At 38.0% G+C, this 23,674-nt stretch overlaps 1 protein-coding gene across 3 annotated transcripts in view; it reads left to right on the forward strand.

Moving 5' to 3' along the window:
* LOC5572136 (potassium channel subfamily K member 18) overlaps nt 1–22,462 on the forward strand; it is a 170,134-nt gene extending 147,672 nt beyond the window's left edge. For all 3 annotated transcript variants that reach the window (XM_021850625.1, XM_021850626.1, XM_021850627.1), the window contains 2 exons: nt 20,779–20,883; nt 22,089–22,462. In XM_021850625.1, the coding sequence (XP_021706317.1) occupies nt 20,779–20,883; nt 22,089–22,193 (210 nt within the window). In that variant the 3' untranslated portion in view covers nt 22,194–22,462. The remainder of the gene's footprint in view (nt 1–20,778; nt 20,884–22,088) is intronic.
* The last annotated feature ends 1,212 nt before the right edge of the window (nt 22,463–23,674 follow it).

Genomic DNA, 23,674 nt, shown 5'->3' on the forward strand with positions numbered 1-23,674 from the left:
GTACACCCGATAGAATGCAGTAAAAGTGAGTAGAAATCATGTGCACATGTAAAACGTTTGGGGAAATGAAATTCTGTGAGATTTGAGTAGGGGAAAGAGCACGCACGCATAGGAAGGATTAGGCCTAGATAATAGTTTCGAAGTACTAGGAATAAATGTAGCGTTGTAAATATGAACATATGTGTTATGCAAAACCCCCAATAGAAACCCCTAGCTGTGGTGTAATGTTCTCTGGTTGTCGGTTCACTTGAGCAATCTCCTTTTTGCGCGCGTTCGTAGTTCCATTGAGTAATGTGGTTGAATGATGGTAAACTTTCTGGTCGGTGTCGCCATCTCTGGGACGGTGTCGGGACTTCCAATGATGATAAAACTTTAAATGTGGAAAGCTTCGCTTCGCACGTGCAACTAGGGTCGAGTAAGTAATATTCGCTTTGGGTTTATTCGGAATCTAGTAAGTCGGACGCTAGGAAAGTGGAATAGACGGGATTATTCTTCGAACCTTTTTCCAAGGTTCTTCAATGGACCAACTTAGGTGGGTCTCAGACCGGGCAAACTATTAACGTGAGCGGGAGGTCCTCTAACGAGGTGGCGCTTAAGCTTCTCGCTTTACAAGGAATGATCGCGTTAATCCACGGTGGCGGCAATTGAATTCCGGTTGTATTTCGGCCGACCACGAACTCTGTAGTTCGTGCGGCTACATTTGGCGCCCAACTGCAAGTTTCGAACCTAGGAATGCTTGAATAAATTATAGGATATTTCAATTTATTACGAAAAATAATTAATGTGGATTCGTTAAAGTCGTTTCTTCGGGATATTTAGGAAATCTAGTTATTGTGGAATTTTTGAATTGATTTTCGGATTTTTTCTTCTTGCTTAGGATAATTTATTTAGGAAATACTACATTTCGGATATTCAAAATATTGAAATTGTTTATTTATTAATTGGAAGAACATTTCTTGAATTTTGTATATTATTTTTTCTTTTTGCTGTATATATTTTTCTTAGATAAGCCTACATTCGTTGAATTTGTACTTTGAATTATTGTTTTTGCCTTATTTTCTTTTATCTTTATTTTTTCTCTTTGCTTACATAATGGATTTGTTAAAAGTAAACATGAATTCGAAATTCCCGTATGCGGGTCATTTAACTAACGATGAAATTGATTATGAACTAAAATTACGAAATTATACAGAAGACGTGGAGAAGGAATTGAACTTCAAACAGAGACTACTCAGGAGATTATTCAATGAAGATGAACAAGAGAATCGCGATTACCGAACATCCTTGACAATTGACCAAGAGTTTGAGTTTGTCGCAGGACGTGTTAACATGATTAGAGGTTGTTTGGCTAAATCATTCGACATTAAATATCTGTCGCGTTTGAAACACTACCACATGCGAGTGCAGCGTTGTATAGCAGGTGACGTAGAAGCGAATAAAATGAAAGAGCTCTTATTGGGAAATATAGCGACTCTTCTTGCGAGCCAAAATGCACTTCAATCGAAGATGCAGGCGAATCCAAAGGACTTGTTGGGGGAAACAGATTCAGATCAACATTGTTCTGAGAACTCAGAGGGAGCTAAAAGTTTATTGAACCAGCTTCCGTTTTTGTTACCCGCTATGGAACAATCGGAGCGAACACAAGGGAAAGAATCTGGACATACTGATCAGGATATAAGAAATTTAGGAGCCTATAGGAAAAGCGAAAACAAAATTACTCAAGAGAGAATTCAGGACAGAAATGAGAATAGTACAAGCCGAACAAATAATGGTTTACAAAGCGAAATTGCCACACCTGAACAAAACAGATCAGATGAAGTGATTGGTTTGCAGGCTAAAATGGACCAATTAGAGTTACAAGTTAGTAGATTGACATCTCTGCTCATGGCGTCCATCCCTAACTTGCAACAACAACAAGAAACAGGGTATAGTAATTTTTGCGAACTTCCAGCAAATGGATATAATCAAACCAATCAGGACAATCAAAGAACAAGAAGATTCGAAGGGCTTCCAAACATTAATTTGGAGCCTCAAAACGTGGGAAGTCCAAGAAGCAATGTAAGACAAAACGGAAACAGAATAAGATTCGAGGACAACAGTAGCGAGGATGAAACGCCAGTAGATTATCCCCATCTGAGAGAACGTGCAATACATAGAGAAGACAGGGTACAATATGATAGGAAAATGGAGAAGTGGAACCTGTTCTTTACGGGTGACTCCAGATCGACTTCCTTAGAAGATTTTATTTTCAAGGTCAAGGTGCTAGCAAGTATGAATAGCATACCAAATGCAAAACTGCTAAGCAATATACACTTGTTATTACGAGGGGAGGCATCGAATTGGTTTTTCACCTACTATCAACCCTCATGGACCTGGGATATCTTTGAAACCAGAATAAGGTTCAGATTCGGTAACCCAAACCAAGATCAAGGCAATCGCCAAAGGATCTATGATCGAAAGCAACAAAAGGGTGAAACCTTTATTGCCTTCGTGACCGAAATTGAGAGAATGAATAAGTTGCTCACCAAACCGCTTTCGAATACAAGAAAATTCGAAATAATTTGGGAAAACATGAGACAACATTACCGCTCAAAACTTGCTTGTTTTTCGGTATCGAATTTAGACCAACTCATCCAAGCAAATTATCGAATTGATGCTAGCGACCCGACGCTACATCCAGTGGGTCCGAAGCTCTCAGTTCACAACATCGAAGGTGAAGAAGTAGAAGGATCAGAAGACGAAGAAGTTAACGCGATAGACAGAAGGCAGAATAGAGGTCAAAATCAAGGGCTAAACAGAAATGGGCAAAATCCTAGGAGGGAAAACCAAGAAGCAACAAGAGCACCAATGTGTTGGAATTGCCAACAGCAAGGGCATTTTTGGCGAAATTGTAGGGAGATGAAAACGACATTTTGTTATGTTTGCGGCAACCCAGGAAAAATTTCCTCGACCTGTGACAAACACCCTAGACGATCTTCTCCAAATCAGGCGGTTGAATCCCCTTCTAGTTCGGGAAACTAGATTTGGGATGCGGTAGAGGGAACGCTGGCATCCCAAAGAAACAAGTCGTTCCAAATCCAAATGCCGTTCCCTATGTTGACCCTCTAGAAAGCCTTTTAGAGATAAAAATACAGACAAGTCGTTGCCCTCACGTCCAAGTTCGAATATTTAATGAAGAAATGGAAGCTTTACTGGATTCGGGCGCAGGAATAAGTGTAACCAACTCGAAGCGACTCATTGAACATCATGGGTTGAAAATTTTACCGTCGCCGATACGGATTTGTACGGCTGACAAAACCAGGTACTCTTGTGTCGGATACACTAACTTGCCAATAACGTTTAAAGGTATTACTCGGACAATTTCAGTAGTTATTGTACCAGAAATTTCAAGGACTCTAATTCTGGGCATAAATTTCTGGAAAGCGTTTGACATCAAACCAATGATGCAAGGCATTAGTGGTCTAGAAGAAGTGGCGGAAATTGGTCAGGTTGAAGAAACTCTTGGAACTGAGTTGTTTCACTTCTTCATCCATCCGATTGAGACAATTCCCGCAATCGTGCCTTCTTTACCAGATAAAACACTTGACATTCCAGAACTGGATTTACCAGAGGCCTCGGAAACTACTCCCGAAACTCTAGAAATTGAACATGACCTAAACACAGAAGATCGAAAGGAGCTCGAAGATATTATTCGACAATTTCCTTGCACAACCGAAAATTGTTTAGGACGTACAACTTTGCTGCAGCATGAAATAATTCTTAGAGAAGATGCAAAACCCAGACGGCAACCAATATACAAATGTTCACCAGCTATACAAGCGGAAATGGATAGAGAAATTGAGCGATATAAGAAGTTGGATGCAATCGAAGAATGCACAAGCGAATGGGCCAATCCTCTAGTTCCGGTTCGGAAATCGAACGGAAAACTTAGAGTATGCTTGGACTCACGCAGAATTAATGCTCTAACTAAAAAAGACTCTTATCCAATGCGGGATATGAGGAGCATTTTCCATCGCTTAGGAAGCGCAAAATTCTTTTCTGTAATAGATTTAAAAGATGCGTATTTCCAGATTCCTCTCAAGGAGGAATCACGAGATTATACGGCTTTTAGAACAGCTACAGGACTCTATCGATTCAAGGTTTGCCCGTTTGGATTAACCAATGCTCCATTTAGTATGTGCAGACTGATGGATAAGGTGATTGGTTTTGACTTGGAACCCTATGTATTCGTCTATTTAGACGACATAGTGGTTGCCACAGAAACACTCTCAGAGCATCTAAGACTTTTGAAGCTGGTAGCGGAACGCCTACGAAAAGCAAATTTGACTATCTCGTTAGATAAATCAAGGTTTTGCCGAAAACAAGTAAGCTATTTGGGTTACTTACTGACTGAGAAAGGAGTAGCAATTGACAGTGCCAGAATCGAACCGATTTTAAACTATACGAGACCCAAAAGTGTGAAAGATATTCGTCGTCTGTTAGGACTAGCAGGATTTTATCAAAAATTTATCAAAAATTACAGTAAAATCGCTGCCCCAATATCGGACCTTTTGAAGAAAAACCCGAAGAAATTCCTATGGACAGAATCAGCTGAGGAGGCTTTTCAAAACCTTAAATCAGCCTTGATATCAGCACCAATACTGACGAATCCGGACTTTTCTTGCCCATTCATAATTGAATCCGATGCGTCGGACAATGCGGTTGGTGCAGCATTAGTCCAAAACATCAACGGAGAAACAAAAGTTGTGGCTTATTTTAGTAAGAAGTTGAGTAGCACTCAGCGGAAATATGCAAGTGTAGAAAAAGAATGTCTTGGCGTATTGATGGCTATTGAGCACTTTCGTCATTTTGTAGAAGGAACAAAGTTTAAGGTAGTCACAGATGCTCGAAGTCTACTTTGGCTTTTTACTATTGGCATTGAATCAGGGAACTCGAAGTTACTTCGATGGGCTCTAAAGCTTCAGTCGTATGACATAGAGTTAGAGTACAGAAAAGGAAAATTGAACGTAACAGCGGATTGTTTATCACGGTCCCTGGAAGCCATAACTCCAATTGACCCCGATTATGAGGATTTGATAAAACAAATTATCAAAGATCCACAAAGCTATCCCGACTTTCGAGTCATAGATAATCGAGTTTATAAATTGGTGAAAAATCAAGGCAAGATTGAAGACACTCGATTCCTATGGAAACAATATCTTCCAATATCTGAGCGAGAAAGTGTGATCAAAGATATCCACGATAAAGCTCATTTGGGGTTTGACAAGACTCTAACCGCGGTGAGAGAAAGGTTCTTTTGGCCACGCATGAGTACTCAAATCAAGACATTCTGCCGTAATTGCTTAACTTGTCAGACGAGCAAAGCCACTAATATCAATACGACAGCTCCTATAATGGCCCAGAGAAAGACGGCTGATTATCCCTGGCAGTTCCTAACAATGGACTATGTAGGGCCTCTGCCTGTTTCAGGGAAAGGAAGAAGTACGTGTCTGCTAGTTATCACAGACATTTTCAGTAAATTCATACTTGTTCAGCCTTTTAGACAGGCGACGGCCGATTCTTTAGTCCCCTTCGTTGAGAACATGGTGTTCCAGTTGTTTGGAGTCCCTGAAGTTATTTTAACGGACAATGGGACTCAGTTCCTGGCCAAATCATTTCAAGACCTACTAGAGCATTACAATGTAACACATTGGCGAACTCCTAATTACCATCCGCAGGTAAACGATGCGGAGAGAGTAAACCGTGTCTTGACAACGGCTATACGAGCCTCAATCAAGAAGGATCATAAAGATTGGGCCAACAACGTACAAACAATTGCCTGCGCAATCAGAAACTCGGTGCATGAAGCCACCCATTACTCACCCTACTTCGTGATGTTTGGGAGAAATATGGTCTCAGATGGGAGAGAATATCGGTACCTGAGGGACAATGTAGAGGCAAATGACTCTACCAACATAGAAAGGGAAAGACTGTACTCAGAAATAAGAGAGAACCTCAAGAAAGCCTTCGAAAAACATTCAAGGTACTACAATTTGAGAGCGAATGCCAACTGTCCTACATTCTCATTGGGGGAGAAACTATTGAAGAAGAACACAGAACTATCAGATAAGGGAAAAGGCTATTGCGCGAAACTGGCTCCTAAATACATCCCTGCTATTGTAAAAAGGAAAGTTGGGGAACACTGTTATGAGTTGGAAGACGAGAAAGGAAAGCGTCTTGGAGTGTACAATTGTAGGTACCTGAAGAAGCTCACCTCGTCTTCATAATAGAAATGTCGATCAAGCTATGCAACCTTTTAAGGCAACGATGCGTCTTTGAATGCACAAAAATACATGTTTGGTATCTCATCTTGCTCTTCGCGAACGAGTTGAGACGTTGGTGGTTAAGCTATGGTACCTTTTTGGAAAGGAAACTAAGCTCTAATTTGTGAGCAATAAAATCAACCTAGTTGCATAGCAGACAGTCTCCTCGTAGATCGAGTCGAGCCATTTGGTAAACAGCTATGTATACTCTAAGAGTGGACCACGCAGTTAACACCTGCACCAAAATACAACCAGCCTTTCTTGAAGTGCTCCTCAATGAGTCGAGCCGTCCCACAATAACAATCAATCTACTGGTGACGAACTTCAAGAATGAGCATGGATAAATGGACACAATTGAAGTGTGAGTGGGAGGAATAACGGGAAGCAGTGTTTTCCAGAAAGCTATGTACTACTCGGGACAAATAAACAAGGAAACCCTGACGAGGTAACGTTTTATGAACGGAAATGACCCAATTTGACGAAGGAAAGGTGAAGGAATGAGCCCTGCCTAACCTGATTTAGTCCGAATATTAATCGTTAGTAATCCTATCCTTATTCTATGTTAGTTCTTAAGATTATTGTTAGTCTTAGAATCTAAAATGCTCACATGTTGGTTTAGTTTGTAAATATTCCATGTTTTTCGTTTGTGAACTTCAGCGGCGACGTTCCTGTTGGACAAGATCCGTTGAGCCAGTGTTTGTGAACCACTGCTTTGTTGTAAATAGTAGTCCGTAGTTTCATTCAAGACCCATTTCCATTCATTGTTGGCGAGAGCTGTTGTTAATGATCCTTGTTGTAGTGTTCTGGTATCACAGCGATTGTCCTGGGGTCCCATTGATAACAATACGTCCAATATTTCATATACTTGTCTTGTCCATAGTAGTTTCTCCTTGTTATCCAATAGTAGTTCGTTAGCCAATCCATCAACATCCAGTAGTAGCGTCCAATAGCCAATTCCAATTAGAAAATTTTGCTCAGAATCCATAATCTCCATTGAATAGTCTTCCGGTAATAATTACTCAATCCCACGTCGCAGCAACTGAAATAAAGACACAAAGCACTTAATTCTTATTTTGGGGAAAGTATTGATAATACTCCCCCCGTAATCTATATCCAATTAATGTTTCTGCAGGAAAAACTCAACAAATTCAAGAAAAACGTTTACATTTCAAAGAAAGCACACTTTCACTTTCAATCTTCCACTTTGTTTTGATCAGTTTGACAGTTCGTTTCGAGTCGGTATCGCGCGGTGCGTTTAGTACTCGGGTACGTATGAAGTTAGTGTGAAGTGAAGTGTGAAGGATTTGCTTCGAGGGGTGTTTAGAGGTTTCGGCTCTTTTCAAATTTCGCTTATCAGATTTGAATCTGGTGTGAAATGTGAATAAGACAATGTGGTTACGTTCTATGAGAGAGATGGACAATTTGCCTGAGGAGAAGCTTCGGGGTGGGCCATTTCTCCATAGAGCAGTTATGTTTGCGGTGAATTCAGCAAAAGGTCGGTGCTCAACGTTATGAATGAGGTAGACCTGGAGGCTGAATGAGCCTGTTTCAGGGTATTCATGAAAATTTCAATTGTTTTCATTCTGTTCCAGGTGAACAGTTTTGAAGACTGATTATGGGTGATTGTTTGAGGATTATTGTAGGGAGTACAAGACAAGCCGTTTCGCCGCCACTTGAACGAACTTGTCAAATTTTTTTTCTGCTATACAGTGAGTTAGTTGTAGAATAAATGTTCTGTTGTTTTTTTTTTGTATTATATAGTAATGTCCAATAGTTTGAATATCCGTTAGTTAATTGTAAATGTGATTTGTAGCTTTATTGATGAAAGTAACAGATACATTCGCTGGAGACCGGAGTCAATTGACGTTGATGGTCAGTAGTAGGCACGGTCCGTGATAGATCGTGTGCTATAGATAGAGGAGGAGTTGACCTTCGCGGTCGACGATGATACCATATGACCCCGAATGGAAAGTTGATTTCAGACATTTAGTTGCTTGTCTAGAATATAATGTTGTATATAATATTGAATTAACTAGTATTTTCTTATGAAAATTTAGTTGAATCAATTCAACTAAATTTTCATACTCTAAGCAGGGAGTGATGTAACGGTTACCCGTTGCAGTTTGTAAATAAATCTATCTGTTAATATTTTCTTATTTAATTTTGTAAATAATTCAATCTGTAAATATTACATAAACTTCATATAGGATGCGTTAGAAACTGCGCGAATAGCAATAATAAATTTACGACTGACAGCAAATTAAAATGCATCCAAATCATGCTAGGCGCCTGCGCGTAGGCAATCAGTAACAATCTTAAAATACCTATGCCAGAATATGCTGAAGAGGAGTGGTATCACACCCGTTAAACCTCTCGCGAGAATTAAATGCTTGTCGCGATCGGGCCAAGAAAACCGAAGGTCACGTTCTGCGAAAGACCTTGAGGATTGGGGAGGAGAGCATGAATGTCGCATTTGATGATTACTGGTGGGAGCGAGATACCGAAAAACCGGAAAGGGAATAAGAAAGCCGACCCGAACTGTTCGTTAGGAGTTGTTAGTTTGTCCGAGGTTTCCTATCTGAGGACTATAAGATCCTAGATCACTTTGCCTGGACAATCGTAACGATTAGAAAGTGTTTCTCCCGTGTTCCGTAAAATCCATAGTAGTGAGTCTGATAAGCTAAAGTATATTGCTCAGTGAATTGATTGCCTTAACCATTGCAGGAAAGAAAGTTATTCCCGTGTGCAAAAGAGTGGTAGAAGCCTGTGCTTAATATACTTTTAGTGCAGAGAAGAAAGGTATGAAAGTCGTGCTTGATAGGTTGCGTTGCGCTCTTAACCCCTTTTATTGTGTAGCCGTGCGACGGCTCTATTTTGTTATCTTTAGAAGCCCGCTTCTCCCAGCTAGCAACGGTGATCGACAGTCCAGCAATCCGCCGGCCCACGCCGTTCTGTTGCCGAAGGGGCCGCGCCGTCAACATCGCGCCCAGCATCGATCGTCTTCAAGTAGCGTTGGACCAAGCACGTGACCAATAATTGGATGGTCAGAAAGTTCCGTTCGCCCTGGTAGGTGAATTAGCCACGCTCGACCCTCTTTCGTCGTCCTTCATCCACGCGGTTGAAATTTTGGCAATCGAGTCAGCCCAAGCCGACGAACAATAGGCTCAAGCCACGCCGACCAACAATAGCGGCCGCCGTCGCTGACCACCTCGCCGCCTGCTGACGCAATCAGCGTAGGTACACCCGATAGAATGCAGTAAAAGTGAGTAGAAATCATGTGCACATGTAAAACGTTTGGGGAAATGAAATTCTGTGAGATTTGAGTAGGGGAAAGAGCACGCACGCATAGGAAGGATTAGGCCTAGATAATAGTTTCGAAGTACTAGGAATAAATGTAGCGTTGTAAATATGAACATATGTGTTATGCAAAACCCCCAATAGAAACCCCTAGCTGTGGTGTAATGTTCTCTGGTTGTCGGTTCACTTGAGCAATCTCCTTTTTGCGCGCGTTCGTAGTTCCATTGAGTAATGTGGTTGAATGATGGTAAACTTTCTGGTCGGTGTCGCCATCTCTGGGACGGTGTCGGGACTTCCAATGATGATAAAACTTTAAATGTGGAAAGCTTCGCTTCGCACGTGCAACTAGGGTCGAGTAAGTAATATTCGCTTTGGGTTTATTCGGAATCTAGTAAGTCGGACGCTAGGAAAGTGGAATAGACGGGATTATTCTTCGAACCTTTTTCCAAGGTTCTTCAATGGACCAACTTAGGTGGGTCTCAGACCGGGCAAACTATTAACGTGAGCGGGAGGTCCTCTAACGAGGTGGCGCTTAAGCTTCTCGCTTTACAAGGAATGATCGCGTTAATCCACGGTGGCGGCAATTGAATTCCGGTTGTATTTCGGCCGACCACGAACTCTGTAGTTCGTGCGGCTACAATCTATCGGAAAAAGTCTCACATGGCCCAGGCGTGTGGCCGGCTCCTAAATGTAAGTGACGTTGAAAAACAAACTGCAGTAAGATCGAATAGAGCAAGAGGCGACGAAAAGGCGTATAGACATCAACAAACCCTCCGCCCCCTGAAGTAGTACCAAGAGGTAGTTCCAGGGGGGAATCGGACTTGTAGCCCAAGCCAAAGAAAGGTGGCGTGGTACAGAGTTGTTTTCCCCTTTTTCTCTGTTATCACATTCGAGACATACATCCGTAAAATATACCGTTGAGTAATATATTGTAAAAGACCATTGAGTGAGAACCATTGAGCCTAAACCCCATGAGCTCCCCAGATAGCCGGGTTAGATGCAAGTGTCTAGCTTTGCTAGAAGTGCAAAAACTCTATTAAAAAAGCTCTCACTACGGAACCATATGGAAACAATATCGCTTATGCAATCTCACACAAATTTGATTAAAAATGATCGCAATGCACTAAATGATTTGAAGGATGCACGTTATGTTAGTTAACCCTACGAAACGATTGGAGGAAGAGAAGACGAGAGCCAAACAATCACCATAAAATGCAGAAGCATCGCAAAATACAGCAGATAAAGGCGTTTTTCAAGTATGGCGAGCTTTGTAAACGCTTTTTTAATGATCTAGACAAGGCAGTTTTAAGCAGGAAGGAAGTTAAATAAAATTCTGCCATCGTCGCCGTCAACAGTATGGGTACTTCTGCCATCACGCCCAACTGTCCGTGATGAAAAAATACGAACGTCAAACAATGTAAAGGCGATTTCGAAGTCACCTTCAACCATCTCGTAAATATCTAGCCCATCATGGTTAACCGATGAGAGCAAATGTTGAGTGGTTTCATGCTTTAGTGCGAGAGAACGTGCGGATTGGCAGAAGTACCGTAGACCGGGGCAAATTAATCAAAATTTTACAGTTTCTTGTTATTCAAATATTGTCAAACTAGTTTCGACAAAACCAGTACATTGATATCTATCGGATTATCGAATTTTCATGAGAAATAAGTGCTTCTTTATGAATCGTTAAAAAATTGAAAATTACACGCTAGGGCGATATTGATCACCATATAACAAAACAGGTTCATGAACAAAAATTTTCTCTTTCTTGGGTTCCCTGGAACTGCAAAGAATATCAAAATGTTTACAAGTTGTGTATTTGATCATTTTATTGCAAAATTTTACTTGGAATATCAGCAGACCACCATCCTTGCGAGGAAATGCTGCTTGATACCAAGCTGATCAAATTCACCTCAGTTATCAAATTGACCCCGGATTACGGTACACCCTGTTAAACACAGCAAGTAATGGTCACTATTTTACATAAATATAAATTGTATGAAGATCAGAGCATGCCTCCCGGAACGGCATGGTGGATAGTATCATAATCGTATCCATTTTCTGTGGCTGAAAGAGTTCGGGAAAGCTTTTGCGGAGTGCTTTTTAACCCAAATATAGTGCGCGGTGTGCTCGTATAGCACCAATAAAAGAACTGCTCCACGCAAAGTCCCTACCCAGGACAGGCGAAAATAAAAATGCTCGTTTTATATCCGCAAATAAAAAGCTGCGTGTGTGCATAAGCACGCGATGTATAAAATTATATTAAATATAATAAAACTTCATGCTTCAACATTATTCGATTCACTTTGGCGCTGACACGTACCACATTAAAATACGAAAGGTTTTATCTGGCCGATTTTCGGCAAATTCAGTGTACAGATTGGAACCTTTCAAATGATCAGGGCCCATGAGCATCCATTACAAAAATGGTATGCTGCAAGAAACAAGAAACAAGACCTTCCAGGATTGGTCAAACGAAATGTGAAAATAATCATTTAGCAAAGGACGCATCTTACTCTCGTGCTGTGCATACACGCTGACGGAATTTTTGAGACTACCAAAAGATTATACCTAATCCTTTTTGGACACCGCCATAGAAAAAAAAACCTCTTAGGGTCACTTCCTAATATTCACTTGCTGTTAAGAACAAAACGAAAAATAAATCTTTGGATTCACAACTCTTACTGAAAAAAGTGGCTTTTAAAACTATAGCTAAACATGTCAAAATATAAAATATAAGTTTCCCCTGAATGCGCCCTTTTTTTGCAAGTGCGAAACAGATTAATGTTGATAATTGCATGGAAATGACTAAGCATGTCGACACTAATAAACTGCTTTGATTATTTTTCAAATAGCTAATCGAATAACGTTCTGGCCCAGGCTGAAAAAGCAAAGAGTGCCGCCAATCGTTTTTCCGAATTTGAAGGTTTTGGGCAGGTGGCCTTTTACTGTTTGAAGACAATTAAGGTTTTCTTCTATATCGCCAAGATAGGAGAATACCGCGTTTTGCCGAAAAAAAAACTGAAAGTTTGCGAACTATTTTCCAAACAATTAGAAGACAAAAGGCACATATTTTCACCCAAGACAACTAAACAAAACGGGAATGAACCTGCGCCTCTGACACCGAAGACCTGGTTATCCAATCCCATGCTCGAGATGTCATTTATTTATTTACCGTCAAACGGGGTAACTTGCAACAGGGGTGAAACTTGCAACACGTCGACATTGAACCGAATTATCGTTTCGTTCAGCACTGAGTTGAATTATTATGATTTATTCCGCCATTTATTGACCTTAGGTTTTCAACAGAAGATTTTGGCAAGGGTTTGAACATTTTTTCGTTTTTGGTTGGTTTGCTGGAGGTGAAAATCATATTACACGTTGGGTTGTTTGAAATTCATGCTGAAAAACGTTCCTCGTACCACACGAATGGTAGAAATATGTCATTTGAGGCATTTGCTATCAGTTACAGTACTTGGTAGTGTACAAATTGACAATATAAAAGTTTTGATAATTTGATGCTTAAACACTATAAAAAAATCAAAAACGTTTTTGCCTACCCTTGTGGGGTATGCTAGAATTTCCCCTTGTGGACACCCTCTGCAATGCCAATGGAGTATTCAATCGATGTGGTTTAATACTCATAATTCAATCAATAATAATCAGTTTTCTAAGAGTAGAACAGCCTATCCCTGGTTATTGTCATGCTTTTACTGCAGATAATTTATAAATGATCATGATAACACGATAAAGGTTAAGTTTTTAATAATTTACTTTAGGTAGCACTGTGTGTTGCATGTTACCCCACATCAGGGGTAGCATTAAAAATGTATACTTTTCGTCTCTCCTGATTCCAGAAAACCAAATATTGATAAAATTAATACCGCGTGGTATTCTTTACTTGGCGATTAGGGTACCAGATGGTTTTTCTTGGTCACAGCTGAGTATTGTTCGCAACACTTTATATGGGCATAGCCAGAGAGGAGGCAAGGAGGGACCGATGAAAAAAAATTATAATTGATTTGCTTTAAAAACTAATTCAAAGTCTGTAATACAAAAATAAATCTAATGTTTGAACATCACCTGTGAATTCTCTGACCCCAAGTATTTTCTATTAGAAAGGAAGAAGAATTGTTGTAGACGTTCTACGTAATTGAACTGTCAATTGGTCAATTGGTCAAATTGGTCAATTGGAGTTTATAGTCAATCGTAACTTTCAACTTGATATTGATGATTACGTTTGCAGATCCGAAATTGTTTTTTTTTCAATAGAGCTCTTGGATAACCTTACACATTCATTGAACTCAAGATGGTTATGGAATGAAGCCAAATCTCAAGAGCACTAATCCAGAGAACCAAACATTGCTCTGATCTGAAAATTCGATCGGTTGATCATCTCCAGCATGCAACCAATCGATTAAATTTTCAAAATGAATGGATGTCAGGTTCTCTACCTCTGTGAACTTAAATATCCGAAGTTTGGCTTCGTTTCATAGACACTGTAAATACGACTTGTACATATTTTATTGCGCTTGAATTGGTATGATCTTAACTTGTTAACTTACAAAACATCACCAGCTATTTTTGTAGATCTGAAACAGTGTTGATAGACTCACACTCAAATCTCAATTAATACGCTCTCCCTTGAGAGCAAACTCATTAGAGCAGCGGTTCCCAAACTTGTTAAGGCCATGGCGCACTTGGAAGTATTTTGGAAATTTCGCGGCGTCCTTAGGAATAATCACAACATTTTTTTCAATTTTTTCTAGGTATAACATTTCAAACATGATATAAAAGACACGGAGAATATCATAGAAGTATCAATAAAAATGGGAACTATACAATGGTGGGTAATCTTACTTTTACGAAACTAACAAAAATGCAGAAGACTCTTCGCTCTCAATCATTTTTATGATATTGAATGAGTTTTACAAAGATATAATGTTGCAAGTAGAAATCTTGAACTTTGTCAATGAATAATTTTTAATCTACTTTAAGTGATTGTTTACCAAATCATATGGATTTCAAAATATACATAAATGACGGGTCCGCATACAAAAAGGTGTATGTTTTTTGTTTCCATTTGATTTGTTGAAAACAGTTGAAATTAAAATTTTAAAACGTTTTTGATAAAATTAGCTATTATACACTTATATCAATTCTACTTCTAACCTGCATAATTCATTTTAAAATCATTAAAATATGCTGTTATCTTTTCCATGCAAAATTCTATTCAGATAACTATTTTTTTATAATGCGTATAGGCATGACTTTCATGAAAATCCTGGTTACTGGCAAACCCTGATTATCGATTCGTCATTACAGACAGTCAGGGATATTCAAGATACCATAAGAAGTCCAGAATTATACTTCAAGCTTATAAAGATTAACAAAGATTTCGACATTGACGTTTAAATATTTAAATAAAATATTGTGCACATTTTCGGTAGTGTGTAACATCAAACTGTAACTGGTAAATCACTCATCACAGGTAGTAAATCAATAGTTAGAATAGAAATAGAACAGAATAGAAACAATCATAATGGTAAAATGGTTGAAAAAAATCAGATAAAAATACAGTTGGAAAGCTTAAAATCAGTAGATAGTAGCATTTGGGCAAAGACAAGAACACAGAAATCAGGACAAATAGCTGAAATCCTTCGATGTTTTACTAAAACATAAATAATAATTGATGTTATTCCACATATAACACACAATCTGTTCCGTGGTTCATAAGGTTTACGAAGAACAAGGGTAATGTAGGAGTAGAAAGGCAGCAAATGTCTTGAAAGGATAAAAATCATCCACTGTAAGCATTAACATTTATTTATATGTTAAAATTCTTTGTGAAAGAATAAATGAAGATCAGTGAATTTAAAAATGTATTCCATAAATATGAGCTGATTTCCATGTTATTTATGAGTTAATTCGCGGCGCCCTTGGTTCAGTGCTACGGCGCACCAGGGCGCCGCGGCGCACAGTTTGGGAAGTACTGCATTAGAGGTTCACTTCGGAAATCTCATGCTTGAGATTTAAATGCAAAACTCCATCAACTCAAATTGTATCAAATGATTCAATCACAAAACCCGTAAAAAACATGATACTCGAATGCTGTTGTTTATATTAGAAAGGATTACTATAATTCTACCAGACTACCAAGAAATTATTGCCGTGTGCAAGTAAACTTTAAACATATGTGACAATGAGTCAAACAGGTGAGCCAACTTATCCATGATTTTTTGAAGTTGTGTGAATTATGAGAAATTGAGTTTTTCACAATACTGATCTGAAGGGCTTTACTCAAAGAGTTCAATGAAATGATAACCAGATAGCGCAATCGGAACCAAAGTTTGGTGCAACATCATCGTATGGGCCCACATGATTTTAAAACTGATTTATTAATTTTCAAGAGATCACTGGTAACGTTTAATGATCCACTGGCCTGTAATCAGCAAAGTTCTTGAGATACCCTAGTCAGCTGTTGTACTCAATACTTGATAGATTATGTTTGTTTGAGTCTCAATGAGTACCTTATTCATAAATCTTCGAAAGATCTCTGGTTATGCCTGCTGATACAAAGGCCTTAGCTCAAAGATGTTTTTAGAACATCGCTAACTTTTTAATGAAGTCTTGTTTTTTTTGGATAACGTGATAGAACATGGTTTTGCAACTACTATTTTGACATTATAATTTACAACTAAACTTTCATTTTAAAAATCTTTGAAGTATGAGCTTGCACACTTTTGGTTATAGCTCACTTCGTCAATGTTTTGCTTATTGATTCAAGGGTTCCTGTATGGCATATCGAACGTTACACGCAAAACATAGTTCACCAAAAATCAGAGTTTAATTCTTAGGTTACGGCACAAACTCAAAAACAAACGAACTTTTTTTAGCATAAACCAATAATAACCATCAGAAAATTAAGCAAACGTGTATTTCTTACGTAAGTTAAAGCTTTTAGTGCAAAATAGAGACAGGGATTCAGACTCTATTGTTGAAATCGAAATTTGACAGGACATGTTCCGTTGAGCCTGTTTGGATTTCAACCTTATTCGTTAACATAAGAAAGATCACACTGGGTTCGCATATAGATCTGAGGCCCTCTATTAAGTTTTTCAATTCCACGGAAAACTGTTTTTATTATGGGTTGTAGTTTTCGGTAATGCAGCAATTGAAAATTGGTTGTGATATTCCTACTGAGAGTCTGTCATGAACATATGAATGGTGGTAGGTCATATGGCATAAAGCCATTTGGCATAAAGTCGTTTGGCATAATTAGTCTGAAACCACAAATTTCTTAAGATGACATTCGTTTTTATGTTTCTATTGAATCTTTCTGATGACATTAGGCTTGTTTTGGAGTCAATTGTTGCAAAATGGCACCTTTTTTCAACAATCGTATGCTCTTGAATAAACTGAATCATATTAGTAAAATTTTTGCCAATAGAATTTTATAATTTATCCAGAAATTACCATTCTTCCAAATATTAATGTTTTTTTGAGTTTCGCTATTGGAATAAATTTTTGCACTTGAGATTTTGATATACTTAGCACAATTTTACCCTTCTTTCAAGCATTTTTTTTTCTAAATATGATGTAAACTTAATTATAGCATAACATAGCAAAGTATGGCATTAACGACTGTACAAATCGTGGGTGGCTGTACAATGTTCAACTCTATCGATTTTGAGAAATCTATATGTAGTGTCGCAAAAACACGGTTTGGGATGAACGTAAACTACCCACCATAATCGTTGCAATACTGAGTATTGCAGCACTTTTAAGTTTAGCATCACCCAATATCCAGTGATAAAAGTTTTTTCAACAAAAATAAAAAAAACGCAGTTGCTCAAAGACGTATTTTTAGGATAATTTCAAAAATACATAGACCTAGCTTTTCAGAATCACGAGATAATATTCATTTTAGGTGATGCTAAACTTTTCAAGGTGCTGCAATATTCAGTATAAGTGTTGCAATATGTGATTCCATACTTATGGTGGGTAGTGTATTTTTCAACATAATAGAAATTAACAAAACAAGCATCACATTGAACACCTGACTACGTCTTACAATCGCTAGGGGAAGGGAAGGAATGTTAGTTCAACGTCTATTTAAGAAGATACAGGGAACCCCCAAACTATCTTCATAGACGTCACGGGATAGCGATATTGTGTTAGTAGGGTAGGGTAAATGAGAGGATAAGCTCAATAGTACAATTCAGAGCGATATTGGTAACGTATGAAAATAAATACATATATAATAATTTCTTGAATTTATTTCAGTATTGATTGGAATATATCAGTCCAATCAATACTGAAATAAAATTTTTAATTAGTAAAACATAAAAGAAAACTAGTTTTTACTTCCGAAAAGCTTCCACTCGGCTGGTTAGCCGTAAACCACGATTCATAATTAAAAACAAGTAAGTTTTCACTGCACTTCGCGAACAATATACTCAACGGGATTGATCTACTGAACCACATTTCACTTATCGCGTGACGCGCATTTCACACTTCCTGATTTTCCGCCCGCCCCCGCTGGAGCGAGCGTCGCGCTGGAAGGATCAATCACTACTCAAGGGTCAAAGACAACTAACGGATCGCGGCACTTTTTCACTTTCACTCGATCGACGCACGACATGTTAGATCCTGCCCTCATCGTCAGCCCTCGCAGGGGCAAGCGTCAAGGTCGCAAATATGATGTAACCTTAATTATAGATATAAAATTGTTGATTTAAAATTTAAATAAATTTCACCTTCTTTTATACATAGGCTGTACTTTGAAGCTATATTTTTTAGATATTTTTTTTGTTTTCAACTGACAAAAGGGCGGCAATCATTAACATTGAATCTGCTCAAGTTATCAGTGAAAAGAGAAATCGATTACTGCAGATACTTCGATTCGAAATATCCTGTTCCCCGATTAGCCTACTTCCCCTAAAAGTGTTTGATACCCCTAATCGTCGTAACTCTATGCATTTCAGGGTGGTTAACGAACTGGCCATCTAATATGCACCCTTCTTTATTAATTTGGCGATTCTTTCGAGTTTAATCGAAGTTTCGTTCGTCGAGTTTAATCGAGTTTCATCGTCTTCAGATTTTTTGTTAACATGTGAATAGCCGAGAATGAAAGAATACCTCCTTCCTTTGATTGCTTATCGTTCTTTCTCGTTCACTATACAGCCACTACAGACTATTATAGCACCTGTTTAAATTTCACCACTTTTCGGGGAAAAGGGTCATTCAGTGAACCGGCATTCGGAGAACCGACATTCGTTGAAACGACATTCGGGGAAAAGTAGCACAACCTGTTCGATGGTTCTGAACGCATTTTTTTATGCCTTTTCGTTTTATTATGCCGCAATAATTTTTGGCGTTCAATCTACTATTGGTTCAATCATGAATTTCGCCTTCTTTTAAAAATAGGCTGTTCTAAGTATTATTATTTAGTTAACCATTTTTATATTTTGCTGTTTTATCATTTCTCGCAAGATATGATGTTAGAAAGATAATTACTTTAGAACATGCCAATGTTCAACATATTTTTGTTTTCGAGATATGCTGGAAAAAATATTATTTCAATCACAAATTTTCCCTTTTTTCGATAACAGACGGCGTTTTCGATGTAACTTCCATAATTAAAATTCATGTTGAATCGTTCAAAAGTTTTGCCACACATATTTTCTATAAAAAATGTGTTGTTCATTTGAGTTATACTGTGAGAAGATTTTTTTGCGGTAGAGCCTTAAACATTTTAAACGAAAAGACTATTTCTCTCGTATATAGGCTATTTTTGCATGATGCTGCAATAATAGATCTTTGGATTAGAGCATTTAATATTTTGCCAATGAATTTTCCTTCTGTTAATTTTCATCAGTAATTTTCATCAAGTGTTACGTTCAAACTAGGACAGAGCTTGATCTGCAGCGAAATATTCTATGAGCGTTTCTTTTATTATTAACTGCGAACTTTCTTTGCGAATTTACTATCTTCAAATATGTATATCGCAACAAGTTCAAGGATTTTCTATGTTCTAGCATGTAGAAAACATTATTATTCCGAATAGATCTTCCACCAGACCCGTCACTAGTTTTATTTAGTGATGCTCTCTAATGTCACAACAATTTTTGACACTCATTGCTTGAAAAACTTCTGAACGAACATCATGCTTGTTGAAAACCTACCATATAGCTTTCAAAATGCCGATATTCATTCTAAGTCAATCATAATGCCAATCGGCCATTATGCCAAATGACCATTATGCCAAACGGCCATTATAACAAACGACCAAGCTGAGAAGCAGGCTCTGTCCCAGTGAGGATGTATTGCCAAGGAGAAGCAGCAGAGGTTAAGTGAAGTGTTGATGTTTTTGTTTTCTTATAAGCAGGTGAAATCAACTCATGTGTCAAAATTATGGAATGCTACGGCAAATGAAATGTAAAATGTTGTTAGCAATTTGTTAATAAAAGCTCAATTTAGTTTTACCAAATTAAGATAATAGTATTTTCTAACACAGAACACCTAGATATAAGAAATGAATATATTTTTTGGAACGATACTAATGACGGATTAAAACAAAAGTGTGTATTTTTGCTTCTAGAAACATCTGAGCTGATAAGCAAGCTTTATATCGGCATAACGGCTGGTATGTAAAGCCAAAGAAAGTGCTTTCCAAATTTAATTTCAGACGGTTGGTCCCTTAGCCTCCACAGAGTTACCCAATCCCAAACCTGAGATTTATAAGAAGGTCAAGGTGAATCCTGACCGTTCCTTATCCTATTGCTTATCGTACATCTGGTCCCAAAGCACTGTCCTTTGTTATGCCTTTTTTAAGCTCGTGAGTCAAATGCCTCCCACGCTTTTGCCTTCGGGGCCCTGAAATGCTTTGAACAAATACAAAAAAAAAAGATGGGACATATGCGAATCTGCTTATCTTCGTTTTATGATAAGCAGGATATTCTGTCACACGAATCAAAAGAATTCCTCCATACATGATGAGAAAATTTTCCAGGTACCACCATACAATCCTTGGCGTACATGAGACTCACCGGATTATATGGCATGGGGGCACCGAGGCTTTTCAAATGTATTTCATATCTGAATATTTTTTTCTTCCTTTCTATTTCGTTCTCATTTCATATCTTCCATTGCCCAAATCTGTGTGCCGGAACCGCAGCTGCAAACGAAAGGTGACACAAAGATGGAAATCAGCTTTATCCTATGCGCCATTTATCTGCTGCTTGGCATGGCCCTGATAGCCATGTGCTTCAATCTGATGCAGGTAAGTTTTCTCATAATAAACTGTCACCCAGTGGGGGGTGAATGTGGGACTCAGTTTGAAAGGACATTTATTTGGCTTGAACGCTCACTAGTACCGAGTCAATTTTCAATTCGTTCTTGAATTTCCAACGGGGTGCCACGTCGTCAGGCTCAAACAAATGTCGTATTACGAGCCATAATGGAGAAGCTAGAATTGTGGGACTAGGCTTTGATTTTTCCGTTCCGTACAAAGAGTCACATGTTACTGTCGAGTGTCTTAATATTATTTCAATTATCTTGCCTTCCACCGTAATTTGCATTAAGAGTAAGATATTCCAGCCAAATCATCGATCTGTTCGGATAAACTTGTATAAACGCTTGCGTTTTCTGCGATTCCAGACAATTACTAGTCCAAAATGCCGTAAAACAGAGTAATATTTTTCAGCGGGGTAATATTGATCGGAACGAAAACTAAAAAAAAGGCGCAATTTCATTTTTTGGGAACAGACGAGATTGCCCATACTCGCATAACAGTCCCATTTATAAAGGAAATCCCATAGAATATGGGACTGTTATGCGAGTATGGGTAGAAGATTAAGAGTAAATTATCTCCTTAGCTACTAAATTTTAGTCCTTCATATTTCAACACAATGTAAAACAATTGGTTAATTGCACCTTACATAAAAAACTTACATAATACGCCCAGAGGTAGGCAATTTCTTCTAAGCCTAAATATATTCAAAAGAGATTTAAATAGTTCATTGAAAGGAAAATATCGATATTCTGATATATAGAATCAAAAATCAAAACGTCTCTACAAATAACTCTAAGCTGAGAAACAAGTTAAGGATGTAACGAAGAATAAAAAATAAGTAACAGATAATATGAACATGTACATGACAACGGATGTATCTCAGAAAGCAAGAACTGGTAATTGAACTATTAAACTCGCCCTTACCAAATTCACATTCCATTGGAAAACATGCAGTGGAAAACCACATCGTCTGGATAATCACATTGGTTTGAAATTGTTATGACCTCTGCTGCAGCGTGTGTACAATTCCATTTCAGCACTGCTCCAGGTATTATGGCCATAATAGCTGCAGCGGTCTACATTCGTTAGGTGGGATGCACTAATATTATCATTATGATTTTGTTCCTTCGCCATTAACAAGGTTTTCATTTCCACTAACAAACATTTTTCGTTTTCATTTCTTCTTTCAACAGGAACAAGTCATCTATAAAATACGTTCCTTGAAGAAGTGCGTCCGTGGATGTTGTCAGTGCAAGAAAAACGTCCCACCACCAAGTGAGGAGGAGTCCGAAGGCTGAAAAGGACACACGGTTTCATCGAAGCTAGTGAAGTGCTCTGGGCCCTCAATTTCCGTAAACGAATTCTAACCCCTAGGATGTAAGATCACAGCGATTAAAGACAATGCGAGACAGTTGTTAAGTTTTTGTTTAGTTGATGTAAATAATTCTCAAACCATCTTACTTTTTCTAATCAACTTTTCAGAGTGAATAACTTAAGTCCATTCGTTGTAAGGGAATTCGGATCTTAACGATTGTTCAACATTCCAAAAGAAAATGAAGTTTATTCACGTTTATTGTCTTTCATTGTTAGTGATTATCACAATTCCAATTGAACTACCCACATTTTGTCATAAACGTGGTCAAAATACACCTTTCATACATCGCCGCTGTTTTATTTCGAATGTACATTACTAAATATTATACACCTTTATAACCGAAAAAGCGCAGACGATGAATGATTTAAAACATCTTTCATAGTCCAGTTAGATGTTTTAAAATACCTACTTCATACTTCTCATAGCATTCTGATGTGTTATATCGAAGTTATATCATACATCATTATAACCAATAAGTTGTTATCAAGTTATCAAGACGTGATTTTCCGTATTAGAATACAAGTGCATTTTGTGTATTAGGTGTTTGAAATGTTTTGACAGCTCAAAAAAACAAAAACAAAAAATATCATCCATTGACTTCAAATGGTGCAAATAACGTGATGAAAAACAAGCATCTTGCTGCATGAGATTTACTTGGGATATTTGTTTTTGTAAGCTTCGAGTTTTAAAATACAAAGTAATATTTGTGCATGTATGGTGTATGTTTTTTTCGGTGCCGTATTAGATTTTAGGAGAAAATGATTGGTTGTACTCCTTGTTTATTGACGCGCCATTTAAAATATGCGCGCAATTGTAACTTAAGTTCAGTGAAATATATCCGATTGTGTGATTTTTTTTTCTTTGGAGGAACAAGCGAAAAACATGGTGGATTCAATTATATGCCTACAGGGTAGGTTAAAACTTTTTGGAATGGTTATTGGATTAGGTACCTAAAAATACAATGTGTTGATGTGTTTTTTTTTTCAATAGAACGTAATATTAAAAAAATCAAACTTTTTAGCTGAGTCGAACCTATTCCTGGCGTTTCGTGCTGAAAACCGTAATTCAGCTAAATGTCAATTGCTTGCAATGAAAGCTCTACAGTTATTAATTTTTCTGATCGGTGCTGTAACATGGCATTGCTTTGAAAAAAGTAGAAGACACGAAAGTTGGAAGCAATTTTGTGTTTGAATGAAGTTATAACTACGTATTCAGTACGTGTTCAAAATAACAAACATAAATGCTGCTCAATTCATTGAAAATGTCAAATTTCGTCGTTGAGATGAAATGCTTGTTGTCATTGGATGTACGAAAGATGTATTCAAAAGCAACTTTATAACTAAATTAGCATAAACTGAAGTTTGGTTATGGGGAGTGCTTTAATTAAGTAATATATACGATTGT

Source organism: Aedes aegypti, chromosome 3, assembly GCF_002204515.2.
Source record: "Aedes aegypti strain LVP_AGWG chromosome 3, AaegL5.0 Primary Assembly, whole genome shotgun sequence".
In the NCBI taxonomy this organism is placed as follows: domain Eukaryota; kingdom Metazoa; phylum Arthropoda; class Insecta; order Diptera; family Culicidae; genus Aedes; species Aedes aegypti.